General features: G+C 37.9%; 1 protein-coding gene across 1 annotated transcript in view; it reads right to left on the bottom strand.

The window, feature by feature from the left end:
• LOC122797881 (zinc finger protein 841-like) overlaps positions 1–20,678 on the bottom strand; it is a 57,974-nt gene extending 37,296 nt beyond the window's left edge. Inside the window, exon 1 of the mRNA XM_044066400.1 lies at positions 18,896–20,678. Coding sequence (XP_043922335.1) covers positions 18,896–20,678 — 1,783 coding nt within the window. The remainder of the gene's footprint in view (positions 1–18,895) is intronic.
• Between the last annotated feature and the right edge of the window lie 1,142 nt (positions 20,679–21,820).

Here is a 21,820-nt window from a genome sequence, read left to right as displayed (position 1 = left end):
GGACAGAACCTGACAGGTAAAATGCAGATCTGTTTCAGTCTATGACATGTCATAAAGGTGGATAAAAATTCTTCTGTGAAGTATGAGAGAAGTTAAGATAGTAGTGGTCAGACTGCTTTCACTTCAACTGATTAAAAAGCAATGAAATTAAAGAAGTTTTATACAGTGCTGACTAGCTCTTGATAAGTAAACCATACTAAAGCCATACTGCATGAAGAAAAGAAACCTCAGGATTGATACAAACTGTAAGGTAGGACAGAATTGTCCTTTAACAGCTTGATGACTATTATTATTAGTTTTTACAGGTGCAGCATTGTTACTGATAGCTATACCATGCAATACATTGAAATATACTTATGTTTATGGACACTGACATGTGATTATGTGATGGTTTGTTATTAATCCTTGGTAGAGACAAGTTAGCCTTAACAGCTGCATTTTCATTTAATAAAGATTCTGTTGAAGCCACTAATTGTTTGGAAGACTTAAGGTCATGGTGAAATATACTCTTTCTTAAGTGGCTACAAAATGTCCTTTCAAATGTACTTGCAGCTAAAATTTCCAAAATTGTATTTACATTGTTCACATTAAGTTTTAACCATTGTTTCAAATATGAATTAAATCTGAAAAGTTTGATATTACTTGTCTATCCATAATGGAATGTTAAGCTATGGTATGTAAGGGCCTGAGTGCCAGGGCATGGTGACTGTCCTTGCCAAAATTTCTTTTTCTTTAGCTCTTCGCTGTCATGAGCATCACTGTCTTCAAGATTCATATAGGCTTTGGAGGGGTCTCCATTTATTTATGATGAGATCTATTCAGCTTGAGGCCAGCCTTCTTCAGTCACATACCTTTTAAAAGCCAGAAGACAGGCCTCCACATTGTACTTCACTCAGCACCTGCTTCAAGCATGAAGGAGACCTGACAAGGATGTAGCAGACCCTAAGTAAGTCAGTAAACCTTTTGGCAGGAAATGTCATGTTCCGAAATAAACTTTTGAGACGACAGTTCCCAAAAGCATCAAATTCCAACAACCCCCTTACTTTACAAGAGAAAGTAGAAAAGTCAATAAAATATGCATTTTTACAAAGCTCTTTCTTATAAGCAGCACATAACCAACTCAAAGCATTTTCTCTCTTCCCAGAATAATACAAGGGTTTTAAGAGATGACGTCTACCTCACGTATAGAACCTCTATATACTTTAATCTGTCTTTCCAATTGCACATTCACATGTCCAATGTTATCATAAATATCTGCTCAAGGGACCTTAATCTTGTTTGCAAAATCAATGGTAAATGCCACTGAGATAGATATGTATCACAAAGAATAACGACTCTGTGGACCCGTCTTCCACTTCAAGAAAAGCTGAGCAATTCCCTTTCTCTTTTCAAGTGCAATTTGGATGAATGGGTGGGAAACCATAAACTCACTTCTGATACATAGTAGAAACATGTAATTACCTCAACATGTACTTCTTTGACCCATCTTTAGATACTTATATTGCAAAATATAACAACTAATAATTACCATGGGAATGCAAGACTAGGCTTTTTAAGATCCTCATAGTGCAATAGCCTAGTAAGCACCTAGAACCTATTTTCCTCAGATGCGAGTTGAAGTTTGGGGTCCCTGGTGGGATGGATGACTACTTCATCATTGTGGGTATCTGGAGTTGCAGGAATAGTAACTTTCGTTCATTTTTTTTCATACTTACTGTTTAGACATTGGTCAACAGATATGGCAGCTTTTGCTAGGACCTCATTTACTTTGTTACATTTTAGATGTCAGCAAAGGTGATGGTAGCAGGCATATAATCCAGTCACAGTAGCTGCAGCATACACAGACTTAAAGGACAATCCGTATTAGTAGTTCTTTTCCCTGCCACAAGAATCTTTTGGGCTAATGTGAATTCCTGCATTGGTACAAGTTATTTTTTCAATAAGTCTTTTCACCAGCAACATTTCCTTCTGCCAAGTGAGCACCTTCCTTTAGTGGCATAAAGTTGCAAACAGCTTGATCATGTTCAGGGCCCAGAGGGATCATCTACCAAAATGTAGGCCTAAGTCCTTTCAGCTACCAGTTCCCTCATTATGCAGTTATCTCTTCACAGGTAAAGGAAGTATTCAGGCAGAAAGACAGGACTCCTGCAGGTTATGGGTTGCAGAAAAGGGGTGTATATGAGATCAGCGAATGCTTAAACAAGCGAACGCTGATTGATTGACCTTATTTAAGTGAATGTTCAAAATATCGAAGCAACAGAAACCCAAATTTTTTCCTAGGGAAAGAATTTATTTGTCCGTTTCTGTTGCTTTGGTATTTTCAGTGCTGTGGTGGAAAGTTATGGGTCGGATTCAGGTAAGTGTGCGATTGTGTGGATGTGAGTGTTAGGGTGGGTTAGATGAGTTAGGGTTAGGGGGCGGGTTAGGTATGTGTGCAATTGTGTGGACATGAGGGTTAGGGCGGGTTTAGGTGAGTTAGGGTTAGGGAGTGGGTGAGGTGAGTGTGCGATAGTGACGGACCTTAGGGTTAGAGTTTGGGTTAAGGTAAGTGGATAGTTAGTGGTGTGTACATAGTTTAGTGTAGAGTTAGGTGTCAGATTTTAGGTGTATGTGTGTGGATTTCTGTTTGTTTGGTGTGCTTGTGTTGTGTGTATGTGTTTTGGATCAGCGATTTTTTTCACTAGGAAAAAAATCTCCGATCTGACAGTTCGAGATTGTAAGCTTTCACTTACATAAGGTCGATCAATCAGCGTTCGCTTTTTTAAGCGTTCGCTGATCTAATATAGACCCCAGAAAAGAAAAGCTGCTTTTTTTCTGCCCAGTAAACTAGAAATATGACAAAAATTCCAGCTAATTTTCTCACCTTCTCTATTTGATTCCTACTCTGGTAGGAAATGTAAAATTGTTACCAAGGCTAATATTTCAGACCGAATTAATAACGCGTGGCATTTACACACAAGTGAAAGCTCTCATCACTAGTCCTGTAAGAATGCTCTTGTATTTATATTCTTGCATTTTGTAATGCATGTCGATCATTGCTTACTTAATTGCCTACTGTAAACTTTGCATATTACTTCTCACAGAACTGCTTTACACTGTTTGCATAACTTGCATTTTGTAATATAGGAATGACATCTCTTACTTATTTATTTATTCTTTCCACTTCAGACATTTACTGCTTGTATCAGTCCCTTCCTAAGGTCCATGTAGTGCATTAAAAAGGCCCTTGGACAAGTACACCTACCTGGTTAGCACATTCAAATAAAGTAAAAATAAAATAAATAAGGTAGACTGACTGGTATTAGCAACAAAAACAATCTCTGAATTCTATTCCTTTGGTTAATATTGAGTTTATTTAAAAAATCAAAAGAAAAGAAGAAATTCTCCAAGTTTAGCCTGGGAGAGGTGGGAAAACCAAAACTAGACACACAGTTTACACTTACTCTGAAATTTTCCTCCAGGCTCCAATTTGGGTCACAATTTATTAGTTATTTATTGACATTAGTTTACTGGGAAAGTCCGACTAGGACCCGGTTACTAATTTTCAGTGGAGGCCCAGGGGAAAGACCTCCAAGTACAAGTTTATACAAAACAAATTAATTACAATGGTATTAAGCTTTACATCCATTGTTGAGAAAGATGTGTTACACATTAAAGTATTAAGATGTATAAAAATTAAAATAAAAGACATACATTTACATGGTTCAGTGAGACCTATGTATTGTTTAAATGATAATTAAACAATTAGCAAAAAATGGAGTAAAACAGACTAAAATGGACATTAGTCTAAAGTTAGTATCAGAAAGAAATAAGATGGCAGACAGTAAATGGTATGTTGAGTGGAGAAGAAGGACTGGGTTAAGGACGTGGGGGGTAATGGTCAGTGAGTCATAAAAGGAGCTAGCTGAGAGGAGATAAGAACATATGGTAGTGAGAGTAAAAGAGAAGAGAAATGGAGAAATGTAGGTTACAATTAAATGAGAGAGTTTTGTTGACAATAAATGGAATGAGTAACAGGATAGGGTAAAGTGGTAATGCTTTCAGCCAGGGTTTGCAATTCAAAGGGACAAAACATTTCTTAAAGGAAGTTAAGAAGTTTCCAGAAGGTACAAATCCAACTACACATACCTGACCTTCTCTAAAAACCTTACCAACAAAGGGAAGGCTAGAAACTGGTCTACAGTTATCTATATCATCAGGGTCAAGAACAGTTAGAGTAGTTGATATTCATTTTGTACTTACACAGTTTTGGTATTTCAGTTAGTATACCAACACTTATTTATACTCTTGATTTGGTAATATAGTCCTCTAATACACTATCGGCAAAATCATCTGCAAACAACATGTTCATATAAAGGACCCAGAGGAGTCAACAAATAAAAAATCTTAGTCCTTAGTCCTCATAGATAGCAGTCAAATCACTCCAATGGCATACAAGGATGAAGCCCCAGCTACATCCAGGCCAACCTGGGATAGATTAATGGCTCAGGCAACTGACAGAGTTGTAGAGAGACATGTGCATTACCATCCCCGAGAGGATTGGCAGTCCTGTGGGCACATACTGCGGCAATCCCTAGTGGAGGTTGGGGACATCACTGTTGGGAGGTATGGTCCAAAGGGGGAAAGGTGTAGAATCAGTTGCTATAGGGGGGAGGGGGACAATATGCCACACGCCTCCACTGTACACCTGACCCTCAGATGTAACTACAAGAGATCATGTGGGAGGGGATAGGGAGAAACAGGGTAGGTCATAAAGTGTAAGCACTTTAGCTAGAGGATGGACAGCATAATCCCCAGGATCCATGTAGGATCCTCTCTGGCCCTGGGTTAAATTGAGGCATTAGGCCAGGGGTGATTGAAGTGCTAGCAGTCAGGAAGAAAGATGTGGGGCACTGGGCCGACTGTGAAAATGACAGTGGGGGAGAATACAAAAAATAGTTCAGCTTCAAAGGTCTCATTGAAATGTGTGTGTGTGTGTGTGTGTGTGTGTGTGTGTGTGTGTGTGTGTGTGTGTATATCTATATATATATGAATCTACGTCAGATTATCAAAGTTCCAAAACTTTGAAATTCATATGACCGAGACCATATGATTGAAGGTTCAGAACTTCAAACATTAAAAAAAAAAATAAAAAACAACAAAAATTATATTTTAACGTTGCCCCCCTGCACCCACACACCCTCTGTTAATTAAGTACATCAGCTCCAAGATCACACTACATTTAGGAAAAGGGTAAAATTCCCGTTCTACCTCCATTGATCTCCATTCAAAATGTTTGAAGTTTCAAAACTTTGATCATATGGTCCCGACCATATGACTTTCAAACTTCTGTAGATATATATATATATATATATATATATATATATATATATATATATATATATATATATATATATATATATATATATATATATATATATATATATATATATATATATATCTATATCTATATCTATATACACACACACACACACACACATATTTACACACAGGCACACAAACAAAAATCCAGTCACAGTACCTGATCTTTGGAACTGCCCTGCACCTCTAATCTGATCTCTAATACTTGATACTGGCTCACCCTCTCACCTTTATGCAGTAGTGTATACCCTGTCCAACACTTTAAATGCCTTGCTTTATTGCTTGGTCATGTGTTTAGAATCCAAACTGACATTATGGCAACTAAGTTTAAGACTTCACTGGTAATGTGTCACAAAATTGGATATCTAACTCACAAAGACAAAAGTACCACTGCAAAAGGAGTACTTCTTCCTATTGGAATATGGGATTCCACTGGTCACTTCTAGCCGTTACACCTACTGCTTATTGAGACAAACCAATGAAGTGAGCTTCGAAAACCAGAGAAACCTCTCAAGCCCAATAGTTCCTTAACGCAACTTTATTATGAAACACTAACAGCGTTTTCGCTACTCTAAAAAGGTAGCTTCTTCAGAGGAAGTTCAAGTACAAAAATAGCGCCACACTTTTGTGTGGTTAAATAACAATATTGTGGTTACATCACTTCCTGTAGGAATTTATATAGACATAAAAGACTGTGTTTTATCAACAAGCAGCTTAACAGCAAATACTGTCATGAAGGAACCTATCATGACTGGTATCTGTATAAAATGCTTAACAGCCACTCTTAAATTCGCTAAAATAATGGATACTGAACATTTCAGTTAATAGTAAGTTATTCTAACACAACTTGTCAGTATCTATTTCTGTAAGCAAGCAAGTCACAGGATAAAACTGGGGAAAATACAATATTAAAACAGCGTTTTAAAAAAACATTTTGACTGTCTCAAAACAAACAGTCAATAAACATACCTCATAATTCTGCTAATTAAAAACAAAGTACTAAAGGTCTAAAGGGTACATGCCTTTCCTAACTTCAATGGTATTCTACCTAATAAGCACTTACAATAAAAGAAGAAATATTCTTTTTTACAATTCGTGCTCAAATAGATCTATGAGAGTATGTTTAAGTGGTAAATCACCCATAAGGTGTTCGTGCACATGAAAAAATATACTAAAAAATGGTATAATGCAGTGTGTGGCTAAAAGGGCATAAAAAGCTTTAAATTAATTATCCAAAATCAAGTTTATCTCAAATAAGATTTATATTTTAAAACTGGTGCAATATTGCAACTTTCATTAAGACCAGGTGCGTTGAAGGCATCTAATTTGAGTTGCCACCACAATTCACGATTTTCTAACAGTAGCGAAATTGGACCGCCTCTGATAGAAATGGGCATATGGTCTATGCCCATAAAAAGGAAACCGTGTCCTGAATTATTCACTATGTGTTTAGCTAGAGCATTTTCGCACTTGCTGTTTTTAATGGCATAGCAGTGTTGATATATGCGTTCCTTAAATCTTCTGTCGGTCTTACCGACATAAAAAGCCGGACAGCAAGTGCAAAATGCCACATAGATAATTGATTTTGTGTCACAGTTAATCCTATATTGAATGTCATATTTTTTCTGCCCAATGGAGAAAGAACTACCTGTTTTTATGAAATTGCACCAGTTGCAAAAGCCACATGAAAAAGAGCCCATAATCCTATTATGGACTTTTCCTACTGTTCTGCTTTGCAACATTTCTTTAATATTCCTTCCTCTCTTAAAAACAGTGCGCGGGTTTACCCCTAGTTTCCCTACTAGCAAAGCATTGCTAGAAATGAAGTACCAGTTCTTGGTTATAATTCCTTGAATATGTTTGGAATTAAGGTTGAAAGTAGTAATAAAACTACATGGGTACTCCTGTAAGTTGGTTTCAGTAGTAATAGTGGTACAGTGTCTAATAGGTAAACTAGCTGAGGTGTCTAATATTTCAGTTATGTTGGAATCTACCTCAAGTGTACCTATAAGCAATGGCTTATAAAAGCTATTAGCCCTCTTTATTTCTACTTCACAAGTCAAATCGTCAATTAGATTTCGGGGATAACCCCGATTAATAAACAACTCCTTCAAAAAATACATTCCATTGAGAAATCCACCAAATCACTGCACATCCTTACTGCCCTCACCAACTGTCCTTTCACAATAGCTCTTTTTAGTTTGAAAGGGTGAGAGCTCGTGTAGTGCAGGAAGGAATTAACATATGTGTCCTTTCTGAAAATAGTAGACTTTAGCTTTGAAGCTGTTGGGTCTCTCGACAACCTAACATCAAGGTAGTCAATCTCATCAGTAGCAAATCGGTGCGTAAATTTCAAAAATGTTGTAGTTGTAATGTAATAAAAGTTGCAATATCGCACCAGTTTTAAAATATAAATCTTATTTGAGATAAACTTGATTTTGGATAATTAATTTAAAGCTTTTTATGCCCTTTTAGCCACACACTGCATTATACCATTTTTTAGTATATTTTTTCATGTGCACGAACACCTTATGGGTGATTTACCACTTAAACATACTCTCATAGATCTATTTGAGCACGAATTGCAAAAAAGAATATTTCTTCTTTTATTGTAAGTGCTTATTAGGTAGAATACCATTGAAGTTAGGAAAGGCATGTACCCTTTAGACCTTTAGTACTTTGTTTTTAATTAGCAGAATTATGAGGTATGTTTATTGACTGCTTGTTTTGAGACAGTCAAAATGTTTTTTTAAAACGCTGTTTTAATATTGTATTTTCCCCAGTTTTATCCTGTGACTTGCTTGCTTACAGAAATAGATACTGACAAGTTGTGTTAGAATAACTTACTATTAACTGAAATGTTCAGTATCCATTATTTTAGCGAATTTAAGAGTGGCTGTTAAGCATTTTATACAGATACCAGTCATGATAGGTTCCTTCATGACAGTATTTGCTGTTAAGCTGCTTGTTGATAAAACACAGTCTTTTATGTCTATATAAATTCCTACAGGAAGTGATGTAACCACAATATTGTTATTTAACCACACAAAAGTGTGGCGCTATTTTTGTATTTGAACTTCCTCTGAAGAAGCTACCTTTTTAGAGTAGCGAAAACGCTGTTAGTGTTTCATAATAAAGTTGCGTTAAGGAACTATTGGGCTTGAGAGGTTTCTCTGGTTTTCGAAGCTCACTTCATTGGTTACACCTACTGCAGTAGGCTCCAAGTCCCACTGCATTAGGTTTGTAGGATTATAGTACAATCTCCTTACTTGGACAACCAGTGTGTTACCATTGTTGCTAACACCTACGTTGCTTATCGTACTGTGCTCCTAATCATGTCTGCAACACTACATATATGAGTTACCACGTCCCATTCAAGCTGACAGTGCTTGAAAAGCAGACCACATACAGCAGCTTTGTTCCCAGTAACTTAAGTGTTGCACAGAATCTGCAGTAGTCAGAACCACAACTATGCACATTACATTTGAGAAAATGATAATGGAACATTAAATGCAAAAAACATCTTTTCTTGCTCAGCTGGAACAGTTGGCTTAAGTTTAATTTTCTATTTGCTCTCAGTTCGTGGCTATACAGCCTTCAGGCATGGTTGCCACTCTGTCAGCAGGGATTAATGAGTTAGGATAAAGTCTTATCCACAGCAGAGCTCACTCTGCCTCCTGATCCCTTCTCTATGAAGTTCTTTACCTAGAGCAATGTCAAACACTGGGCTCCTTCCTCAAGCACAAAACTATAACTCTAAACCTGTAATAATCTGTGTCCAGTCACTTTAGCTTGTTAGTGTTACGCATACATTGGAATGCTTCATCAAAGGCTTCCCTTACTGGGTCCTAAACTACTGACTTAACTGCCATCGACTACAAAGAGCTCAACTACTTTTTTCTAAATTTAATTCCAGTTTGACTGTTTGGGCACTAGGCAAATTTTGCATGTATCTGCACATAAAGGGGATACCCTGCATTTAGCTTATTCATCAAAATGTATATCAACCACAATTACTGAATTTGCTTCTGTTAACTTGGTGGTCATAATATTGGACTTTTCTGTCTTCTGTATGAATGCTTTTTTCAGCTACTATAATTATTTATTTCACTAATCATTATGTACCAAGGCTGAAGCTGAAAATGGATGTTATTCCATTTATCCTATCTCAAATCAACATCATGATAATCAACCTCCTTTCTTCCATTTCCACATGGGTTTGGGGTGTCAAGTCAACTGTTGCCACTTCTACTGATTTAGTGCCACTCTCATACCTTTTTTAACAGCCATGCCTGACTACTGCAGGTATTTTCTCATGCAATCCATACATTTCTTGGCTGTACATCCTTAATTTCATCTTGCCCTATTCTCTCCTCAAATATTCTTCATTAAATCATCATCTTCTTTCTTGCATGTGATTGAAACACTGCAATATGTTCTCTTTGAATTTCTCTGTAATCAGAGCTACACTGGCATCTGCCCTAATGTCCTTGTTTCTTCATCTCTCCCACAGTATGCATCCTACCACCCATTTAAAGTGCTTCATCTCCATCACCTCTAGCTTCTTCAACTGCCTGTCTTCACTGCCCATGTTTCTGTACCATACAGTAGTACTGGTCACCCCACTGTTTTTACACCTTACTTTTCAGTTTCTTTGGCATTCTTCTGGTATACACTACCTCTGATACTCTGTGTCAGTTTGCTCCTCCCACTCAGATTCTAGCTTGGATCTCCTCATTAATCTTCCCTTCTCCCCAACCACCCCTAATGGATACTTGAGGCTGTTAACTACTTTCCCTTTTATTTCAATTTTCAACAACTTCTGATTTCTCCATATGTTTCAATGCTCATTATCTTGTCTCTGCTCAGTTTTAACCTCTATACCTTCAGTTATGCATTCTAGTCCCTCATCATTTGTTGAATGTCTTGTTCAGAGTCTGCCTGTAATGTCATATAATCTGCATATAACAGCTTTGTTGTTCAGTCCCCTCTGATGTGTGTGCTGATGTAGTCCATCACCAGTATAAACAGAAGTAGGCACAAACCTGAACCATGATACATACCCACTGAGAAATCCTCTCTGAGTTTAGCTATTTGAAATAAAATACATAAATAAATTTTCAGCCAGAACATAAGATGACACTTCTGTCAAAAACTGAAAAACAGAAAGTCAGGTATGCTTCAGTTCACTACCTCTCGTTTTTCTTTTTACATCTTTATTTTTCTTCCCAGAGCTAATTTTTAATGTAGGACAGAATCTGGAGTGCAGTGAATAAATGAATCATGGACAGTGACAATTGGTTTGCACTCCAGATATTTTGCAGTCTGCAGATAAAAAAGTAAACAATTAAACCGGAACTACAGCAATGCTTCCATAGGACAGATTCTCCAAGTTATGTCTCTCATTAGTCATGCTCCACTTTCCCTTCACCTTTTCTTTCTTTATTCTGTTATTCATGCCACACAACACCTACTATTCTTCTGGATAAAGATAAGGGTCACTTAAAGCCAGGTCTGTAACGTACAGAAATGGAGCCAAGAATGCAGCTCTGGCAATCCTGGTTCAAGCAGAAGCTCAAAGTCAAATAAGATGGCTTGGGGATGGGACAGAAGAACCAGTGACAAGTGAACCCAATCCAGGGAGGGGGTATAAACCCACTGCTGTGCTCTTTACTTGCAAAGGGCATGTGGAAACTCCCCAACAAGCCTGTGTCCACAGGGGGACTGCCAGCCAAAGAGCACATATACATGTAATCAGAGCAGAATAAAGGCATGTTTCTGTGCAGCTTTTACACCGTACAAAATCTGCAGACTATCACTGGTAAGGACATGCATCTGCGAAGGTGGCACATAAGGCTTCCTAATTGGAAAACAGCACTGGATAGGGTGATGTGGAGTGTTAAGCCAGGCAGGAAGGGTGAGCACATGGTATTATTAAATTTGTTAACCAGCGCAGAACACTGACAGGTTGCTTGGCCAGATGGAAAGCATTTGCATTTGGCTTGAATGATTACATGGTTCTGCAACAGTGCATAAAATGTAGGGTAAGAAGAGCTATCTTTAATGTGGGGAGGGGGATTCCCAGAGTTTGGGGCCTACAACAAAAAAATCAATAGTCTGAGACATGAAGTTTGGATTACAGGATTTGTAGCAGTCATCCTGAATGATTATGCTTTTTGAGGTTGTAGGTGGGTGATTGTCTAATTAGAGTTTAGAGGGGGGAGATCATGCTCATGTAGGAATCTGAACAACTAAGAGCCCAGGAGTAAATCACCTCTTTGTTTTAATAGGGGCCATGTAGAGTTTTTCAATTTTATACAGATGTGTTATTGTCCAGGAGATCAAGTGTTTAACTGACATTTTGTTTAAGATTGCTTCTACAGAAGTGTGTGTGTGTGTGTGTGGGGGGGGGGTGGAGTTCGATGCAGCTGCAACTAATGGCGGTCAGTATTCAACATGTGGAAGTAGGATTCATTTTCTTATGGCTGACCTGGAAATGTCTGACAGAAAGGGAAAGATTTAAGGGGCTAAAAAAGGAGGGAGATGACCTTTTTTGGATGTGTTGTCAAGATGAGTATTAAAAATGAGAGTGGGGTTCAACTGTTTTCCAAGGTTTTGGAATGAGGGGACACTTACCCATGTCATGCACAGAAAGAGGCAGGCTCCCAAAAGAATGATATGGGTATTAAGACATTAAGTGGGATGAAAGGGCCAAACTGAATGACAGGGTCCAGAATGGTCAATAGACTAATAAAGGCCAAATTATTACTTTAAAGAGTATGTAATAAATCAAAATGAACTTAGAGTCAGCACTTCAAAATGTGCTCCAGGCAAAACAAAAGGGTGAGTAATTCCAATCACAGTCCGCAAAACATAAATGAGAATGATTCCTTCATTTACACCAAATGGTCCACACTATCTCATCCTTTCTTCTCAACCTTTTTTCTTCTTCTTGCTAATAATATCACTACTTGGTCAGGCAGACCATGTTTTATTATCTCAACCTTTTCAGCAGACTGCAGAGTGTAAGTAAATAGTGACCACAATAGAAGAACTGCTGTTCACTGCCAAAAAGCAAAAAAAAAAAAAAAATCTCTGACTGGAAATATCTACCAGAACTTTAAAGTTTCTATTAAAAGCAGAATATAGTACAGTTATGTACACTTACCATAAATGTAGATGTTCGAGTGTATTCACTGTTGCAGTCATCACATTTGGGTTATCTGCTTGCAGTAGCCCTTAAGTCGGCCTGATTAACAAAGTCTTGGGTCCTGCGTCGGTTGCTATTCCTTCTTCTGTGACGTCAGGTCGTCAGGGGTATAAAACATGCAGCTGACACCATTACATCAGTTTTTCTTGCCCCAGATGTCAGGTGCCCCCCTAATGGGAAGCAGTTAAATCTATAAATATACAAGGTTATACCTCCAACAAAAAAGCAAATACACCAAAAAGCTTTTGAGCATAGTAAAGGAGAGTAGAGGTATAGCCAAAAGAATGGGGGCTGGAGGGAAGGTAACCAGGACTGCAACAGTGAATACACTCGAACATCTACATTTATGCTAAGTGTACACAACTGTAGTATGTTCTTCGTGTTTCACTGTTGCAGTCATCACATTTGGGAAGATTCCCAAAGCTAAGGATGGGAGGAGGAATTTAGATAGCATTAGGACCAGCTGTAAGGCCCTGCAAGACAGTACTGGCAAAGCCAGCTCTGGATTTAGAGAAAATTGGCAGATGGTAATGCTTGGTGAAAGTATGTACAGAACCTCAGGTAGCAGCTTCTAGGATGTCCCTGGTAGGGACGCCTCTGAGAAAGGCTGTAGAGGTAGATGCAGCCCTGGTTGAGTGGGGTCTGATCCCCTGTGGGATAGGTTTTCCATGGTGCTTGTAGCATAAATGAATGCAATGGCTTATCCATTTGGAAATGGTTTGCTTTGAAATAGCCTTCCCCTCTGCCCCTGTAGCAAATGCCACCAGCAGTTGGTCAGATTTCCTTTGAGGTTTAGTCCTGTCCAAGTAGAATCTAAGTTGTCTGTGCACATCTAAGGAGTGCAGTATCCGTTACCCTTTGTTCTGTGGATTAGGAAAGAAGGTTGGCAAATGAATGGACTGATTAAGGGCCACACTGGATACCACCTTGGGCATGAAGGAGGGATTGGTCATTAGGGACACCCTATCAACATGAAAGATGATGAAAGGCTCAACTGCCATGAGGGCCTGTACTTCAGATACCCTTCTTGCTGAAGTGATTGCTAAAAGGAAAGCTGTTTTCCAAGAAAGGAATTTTAAGTCTGCAGTAGCAGCTGGCTCGAAAGGAGGAAGAGCGAATTTCTCTAATACAAAGTTAAGATCCTAGGCTGGAGTTGGAGGTCTCCTGGGTGGTCGTAGATTTTTGGCCCCTCTGAGGAACTCTTTGGGTAGTGGATGAGAGAAGAGGGGTGGGTCTGTGTTATAATGAGCTGAAATGGCTGAGCCATAAATCTTGATGGAGGAGAAAGATGGGCCCTTGTGAAGCATCTCAGTTAAGTATTGTAAAATCTGAGGTAAATTGGGCACTGCTGTGTCCATCCCTTGAGATTGGTTCCAGGTACAGAATCTTTTCCATTTTTCAGCATAAGATTTTGTAGTACTACGCCTCCTTGCCTCTAAAATGATATCCATCACTGGTTTACTGAGGGATGGTAAAGGAGAGATTAGGTAATTAGCCAGGCTGCTGGGTTCAGTATTTGAAGCTGAGGGTGCAGAATCTGGTTCTCCTGCTGAGACAATAGGGTAGGAGTCTGAGGCAGGTGCCATGGGGCCAACAGTGACACACTGCGCAAGAGGGGGTACCAGTGCTGGCGTGACCAGTCTTGTGCAATCAAAATCATCCTTGGTTTGTCTTGTTCGATCTTTAGTAGTACTTTGGAGAGGAGAGGCAGAGGAGGAAAGGCATAAACTGATAGTTTTTTTCCAACTAAAGGACACAGCATCCACTTTCCAACCTTGTTTGTGGGGAGTCCTTGTGCAAAATTTGTTCCCCCATTTGCTTGTCAACATGCTGAAAATTCTTAGTTCCAGTTTCCACTCGTGTAGGTCCATGAGGTTTCTGCTTAGTTCGTCTGCCAGTGTATTTAGTTTTCCTGGCAGGAATTGAGCTTGTAGATGCACTTGGTAGCTCAGGGCTGTGTTCCACAATACCATGGCTAGTCTGCAGAGGAGGTAAGAATGTGTACCCCCTGCTTGTTTATGTACCACATAACAGTGGTGTTGTCCGTCTTTACCATTAATTATCCTGGAAGAATGTGGTCCTTGAAGGCTGTCAGAGCATTCTGTACAGCTAACATTTCTTTTTGATTGATATGCAGGTGCATTTGACTTGGGTTCCATTTGCCCTGAATGCACTTCCCTGCCAGGTGAGCCCCCCATGCATAGCATTATGCGTCTGTTGTTATGGTTTGGGTGGCAGGGGGTAATGTGAATGGTAGTCCCTTGTTTTGGTGGTAGGCCTCTGCCCACCAAAGAAACTCTAGGTGTAGGCAAGGTATGATAGGAATCATTGCTTCTAGAACCTGAGAATGTTGACACCATAGGCTTTTTAGATACCATTGTACTTTCCTCATATGCAGTCTTGCATATGGAATTAGAAGAATGCAGGAGGCCATGAACCGCAAGGCTTGCAGTATTTGCCTTGCAGATAGCAGGGTTTTTGTGGCCACTTATTTGAAGTAGGTTGTCAAATGAATTTGCTTCTCTGGCATGAGGAAAGCCATCTGGGAAGTTGTATTCAAGCTTGCTCCCAGGAATATAATTTGTTGACAGGGTACCAGGTGTGATTTCTTTTAATTTATCGTGCACCCCAGACAAGTTAGCACCCTTTGTACAAAGGCCAGATGATTCAAATGTATGTCCTTTCTTTCTACCTGAATTAGACAATTGTCCAGGTATGGGTATATTTGAATATTTCTTTACCTGCAAAATGCAATGACTGCAGCTAGGCACTTTGTGAATACCCTGGGGGCAGTAGATAAGCCAAAGGGCTGTGCAGAGAACTGATAGTGCAAGTAGCCTGCTTTGAAGCATAGGTATCTTCTGCAAGATTCCCTGACTGGAATGTGCAGGTGTGCTTCCTTTAAATCTAGTGTTGCCAACCAGGCGTCTTTGCCTAGCATAGGGAGCAACCGGTGAAGAGTCAGCATCTTGAATTTTGGAATCACCAAAAAGGTGTTTAGAGTAGACAGGTCCAGGATAGGATGCCATGAACTGTCTTTTCTGGGTACCAGGAATAGTCTCAGGTAGAAATCTTGTCCCTTTTCCTCTTCTGGTACCAACTGAGTAGCCCCCATGCTTAAGAGAGAAAGTACTTGCTTGTGAGCCTCTGCCCACTGATTTGAGGGTAGATCTGGCCATCCGCGTGGGGTTGCTAAATGTGGAAGTGGAATCTGTATCTTTAGGAAACTATATTTAAACCCAATTTGTCCTGGGTAATGAGTTCCCAGTTCTTTGCATGAAGAGCAATCTTTCCCCCCAAAGGGGCAATCAGTTGAGAAGTGCTTGGAAGTTTTAAAAATAAGTCATTGAGACAGTTTACCATTGGGGGGGGGGGATTTATTACTCCCTGATTTAGAAGTGGAGGTCCCCCACTGCTTAGCCCTGTGCGTACCCTGGGACTGAAGCCTGGGTGCTCTGCTGGATCTGGGTTTGGACTGGGAAGGTCTGGAAGAGGCAGGAAAGGACCAATTCTTGGAATGCCAATGCCTACTAAACCTTGAGTGTTGTACTTGTAAAAAATCTTTAACAGTTTGGATAGATTTAGAATCCATATCTGTTCCTTATTTTATCCACACACACACACACACACACACACACACACACACACACACACACACACACACACACACACACACACACACACACACACAAAAAATTCCTTGAGAACAGAGTTTCTAGCAAATTTATCTAATGTTCTGTAATAATTTTTGTATTGAATGACTGAAATGTTATGTAACAATCTGCAAATAATTTCTGTACATGCATTTATATGTTAATCATTTTATGTTAATCTTTTTGTTAATCTTTTTAAGTGGAGCTTATCTCCCAGAGCCTCTGATGAAAATGGACATGCATCCAGTTAGACTAGCCCGGTCAACAAATGTAAAATAAAATAAAATAAATAAAATAAAATACATTTAGCTTTTTCCTCCATCTTTTTAAGAACTTCTGCCTTGTTGCCAAACAGGTGGTACTGGTTTAAGGGAGCATCCAGTAGTTTCGCTTTAACATGCTCTGGCAAGGATTGCTCCTTAAGCCAAGCATGCCTTCTAACTACAGACCCAGTTACAGCAGCCCTGCAAGATGCCTCTAGTGAATCAAAACCACATTGCAAAGTATGTTTTCCAATTTGTTCAGCTGAATGCAGTAAATCCTGTAAATCCTTATTTTCAGCACAATCAGGAATCAACATCATTTTCTGTTTAAGCAATCCAATAATATGCTGCTGATACTTTAACATATGAAACTGTCAGTTTAAGGCCCTAATGGCCAAAGCTGCATAAGTGTATACCTTCTTACCCCATCTATCCAGCGCCCTGGAGTCTCTATCAGAGGGGAAAGGATTTTTGGCAGTAGTAGCTTTAATGCCCTTGGGTCCCTGTGAAATGGTAAGCAACGTAACAAGGAGGTCCAAGTACACCAGGAGTAAACACCAACAGTCTTCAGCTACAAATGCTTGCACCAATACACTGGGCAAAAAAATGATATAACGTCGATCCAAAACCACTTTATTAAGAACCACAGATGACCCAGGTTTCGTTCAGTAACAAACTTCATCAGATAACCAACATCAAACATCTCATTCATTAAATATGTACCACCCACCCACTAATTACATCAATTAACTAAAATTACTCAATAAAATAATTATTCCATTAAAACATTTAAACACACAGTATACAATTGTGTGCATATGAAATAAATGATTTTGATACAACATACTAAAAACACATCCTATAACTTATAAATATGATAAAATATAATATATTATATATAACTGTACAGATGAACAAGGAATAATATAAATCACATTTCCTAGTGCAATGAATAAAAATTGTATGTATATCTAACATAAAGGTAAGGTGCATTGTAATGCAATTATAATAATATAATATAAAAACAAAAACACATAATATCAGCATATACATAAATTTAAACTTAAATACGAATGTCTATATTAATATTAATATGTAAGGTATAATTGTATATGAAAAATGTAAAAAAAAATATATATATATATATATATATATACAAAAAATTATTATATATGTATATTCATATAAATGTGTGATTAATAGTAAACACAATTATATAAGGCACTATAACATAAATAATTAATTAAAAAATGATAATAAGAATATATATTTTTGTGTATAGGTTGAAAATGTATGAACATAAATGTGTATATTGTGTATATAGTGTGCAAAATTGATTTCACTAAAATACTACTTCCATAAATGTAAACTGTATTGTGCATTATAGGCTCATTAAATTCACACAATTTACCTGCCTTTGACTATAATACTTTTCAAAAAGGGCTTTATGGTACAACACTCATTAAGCCCTGGAATGTTACATGCATCTAAGACTAACTGCCATTTTAATTCACATATGTCCAAATCTAAAGGAATAACCCTACCTTGTACATCAAAAATAACATTTTGTATAATGCAGAACTTAAATTTATGTCCGGCATTGCCCATAATATGCCTGGCAAGTGCATTAGTTGTTTTAAGATTTCTAATATCAGATAAATGCTCTCTTACTCTATCCCTAAAATGTCGGGAAGTCTTACCGACATAAAATGAGTCACAATCCTGGCACAAAGCAAGGTATACAACGTTAGATGTGTAGCAATTGTAATGTCCCTTTAAATTAATACTATAACTATTGACAACAATATTTTCACCAGTGCAATAAATATGTGAACATATAGTACATCGTCCACACTTAAAATTTCCTATCTGTCTACATGTAGTTGTATTTTTGAAACCATCAACTCTCTCAAAGCTATTTTTAAATGATGCATCCTTCTTGTACACAAATTTAACATCGCCCTTAAACAAGTGTCCTACTTTATTATCCTTACTAATTATATCCCAATTCCTCAGAATAATATCCCTAATAATCAGAAAACAATCATTGTAAACTGATATATATAAGGGAATACCACTCATATTATCTTCTTCACAACTGGGATTGGTATTAATCAAATCCAGACCTGTAGATGTTAGTATAGCCTGATAAAATCCTACTCTTCTCTTGTAAGACACCTCATTTAGTATTTTGGCGCATAATTGTTCAGGATACCCTCTATTCTGAAACATATTGGACATAAACTTTAGTTCTTCCACAAAATCATCATCATTACTAACCATTCTGGCAGCCCTGACCATCTGCCCTTTAACAATTGCTTTTTTCTGATGGTCAGGGTGCCAGCTGGTGTAATGCAAATAGGCATTGGAAAAAGTTGATTTCCTATGAATATTAGATGTTACTTTACCACACTCCTTATCATAAGTTAACCTCACATCCAAATATGTTATTTCTTTCTCACTAATTTCGTGGGTAAACTTCAAAAACCTCACCGTATTATTAATATACCCAATAAACGATTCCAACATATCCTTTCTCTCATCCCATACAATAAATATGTCGTCAAGGTATCTTGTATATAATTTAATATGTTCAAAATATTCAGTTTTGAAGATGTAATTAACTTCCCAGTAACTCATAATCAAGTTAGCGTAAATGGGGGCACAAGATGCCCCCATTGCCACTCCATTTATCTGCTGATAGTAGTTGCCCTCATAATATATATAATTATTCATTAAAACTATTTCCATTAGGTTCACCAACATGTTTATCCTATCCTGATCAAATAACTTTGTTTCATGTAGTTGCTCCTCCAGCCAAATAAGGCCGATATCCTGTGGAATTGTAGTAAACAAATTACATACATCAACTGTGATGAATGAGTCACCCTCATTCATTTTTAACTCCTTAATTTTCGCCAAAAAATCCCAAGAATCTTTGCTGATGTAAGGAAACTTAGTCAAACATTTCTTGAGGTGGTAATCTAAAAACTGACTAATAAAACACGTCTTATTTCTCTTACCATCGACTATAGGTCGAAATTGCAAGTTATCCAATCCTTTATGAATTTTAGGTATGCCAAATATACCACTAATTACTGGATATTCATTATTCATATAATTATATTCGTCTTCTGTTATCTCTCCTTTATGTAGCATATTTTTAATTGTTAAATCTATCTTGGCATACGCAATATTTATTTCATTAAGACTTACTTCCTCATAAGAGTCTCCTTGCAACATGCCGATCATATAAGAAATATAATCTTGTGTAGTAGTCACAACCACCCCATTACCCTTGTCGGGTTTCATAATCCTAATGCTTGACTCATTCCTTATACTGTTGAATGTCTCATATTCCTCTTTGGACATATTGTGATGCATTAAATTTTTATAAGTCCTGTAAAATTTCCTCATATCATTCTCGCTTAGTCTTTCAAAAATAGCTATTTGGTCATTCATTGGTGGATTGAATGCACTTGCTCTTTTTGGTGCCCTGTCTTTCTGTCTATAAAGGTTTTCATCATCAGGACACATATTGAACCAAGTTTTTAAATTTAATTTACGAGTAAACATTTTTAACTCCATAATTGATTTAACCAAATCCCCTTTCCTACACAGAACAAAGTTAAACCCTTTAGAAAATAAGTTCACCTGTTTTTCATTCATACTAATCTTTGAATAATTATATAATTTAAAGTCACCCACTTCGTTCTCGATAATCATAGGGTGACTCAAAACCGCACACATGTTACTAGCTGTGTCTATAGTTTTATTAAAATTTAAATTTGATGTATTTTCATAAACATTTCCTACTTCGCAATATACATCTGGATCCAAATTAATATAAAAATTCACGTTCATGTCCGTACTTTCATTTTCAAGTTCAAGTACCTGTCCTGCCAAGTCTTCCTCAACACATGTATAATTAAATAAACTTCCTTGTACACCATATATCATCCCTCCAACTAATGTGATGTTATTTATATATTCATGTGTGCTCATATTCATCAAATCTATGATGTCCACTTCATCCTTGGCATCGTGCATCTCGACATATTTATGCATTTCATTACTTTCATCATAATTAATGTCTCCCCACACTTGTGAACAACCACCATCATTTTCGTTATTATCAACTAAACGTGACTTATTGTTATCCAGAATCCCAGTAGATTCTACAATTGTCATCGAGCCACATAATGCATTTCCAACACATATATCAACAATGTCATTATCATACAAACTATTATTAGCTTCCAAATGAGTGTCTGTACCAATAATGCACTTACCTATACACATGATATGATCAACCCTATCCATATTCACACAAGAATGTCCAAAAACATCATGCACATGTCCCAAGTTCAAATCTGTACAGTTCGTACACGTATCTTCAATTAACGTCATTGTTACTTTCGTGTCTTCCACCCGTTTTTTTGGTTGTCTAAAAAATCTTTTTTAGACCGAGCTCCAGTTCGTTGGTAATCAGTATTGGGGCCACTTGGGCCTGTGTTTTTAAGTCTCTCGGACCTCCGGACGCCTTCCTCTATATCCCCTTCATTCAGCGTACTGGTGTCCCGAACTTCCCCTTGTTCACTACCGGAAATGACGTCTGCCTCGTCACAACTATGACGCAAACGCCCTCTTTGTGTTTGGTTGCCATGACGACTCTCCGTTGCCTTCGAATAAGGATAAATAACACCCAGCTCATACCTCTTAATGTCTCTGTCTATTTTGTTGCTTTTCCGGCGATAAATGTTGTCGCAACTAAGTTCTACGTCTTGAATAATGTGCGTGTAATTATTATAGTATTCATCAAATAACAGATCCTTACTGATACTGTTATTAAGCTGATCCAATTCCTCAGTCAGCTTTGCAATTTTGATGTTGTTGAATTTAACCATGATTTGGCCCTAATGGCCAAAGCTGCATAAGTGTATACCTTCTTACCCCATCTATCCAGCGCCCTGGAGTCTCTATCAGAGGGGAAAGGATTTTTGGCAGTAGTAGCTTTAATGCCCTTGGGTCCCTGTGAAATGGTCTCAGGATCCGCAGTAGGACTTTTAAAAAGGAACTTGTGAGAGTCAGAGACCCTGTAATATCTATCAGGTTTTCTGGGAGCAGGAGGTAAAGAGTCAGGGGCCAAGCTAGATTCCGAAAAGGCATCATCAACAATGTCTAGTACTGGGAGTATGGCTAAAGGCCTGTGCTGGGGCAGTAGTAAGAAATCCCTAAGCCTCTTTTTAGAATCAGAGAAATCCTGACTTTACCAATGAAAATGCTCTCTGAGAGTATGTATGGTTTCATCAAAAGAGAAATCCTCTGGGGGG

This window comes from Protopterus annectens, chromosome 3.part1 (genome assembly GCF_019279795.1).
Source record: "Protopterus annectens isolate FY-2018-M chromosome 3.part1, PAN1.0, whole genome shotgun sequence".
Taxonomy (NCBI): domain Eukaryota; kingdom Metazoa; phylum Chordata; order Ceratodontiformes; family Protopteridae; genus Protopterus; species Protopterus annectens.
The sequence above is the reverse complement of the archived record's forward strand: the minus strand, read 5'-3'. Positions and strand labels throughout refer to the sequence as shown.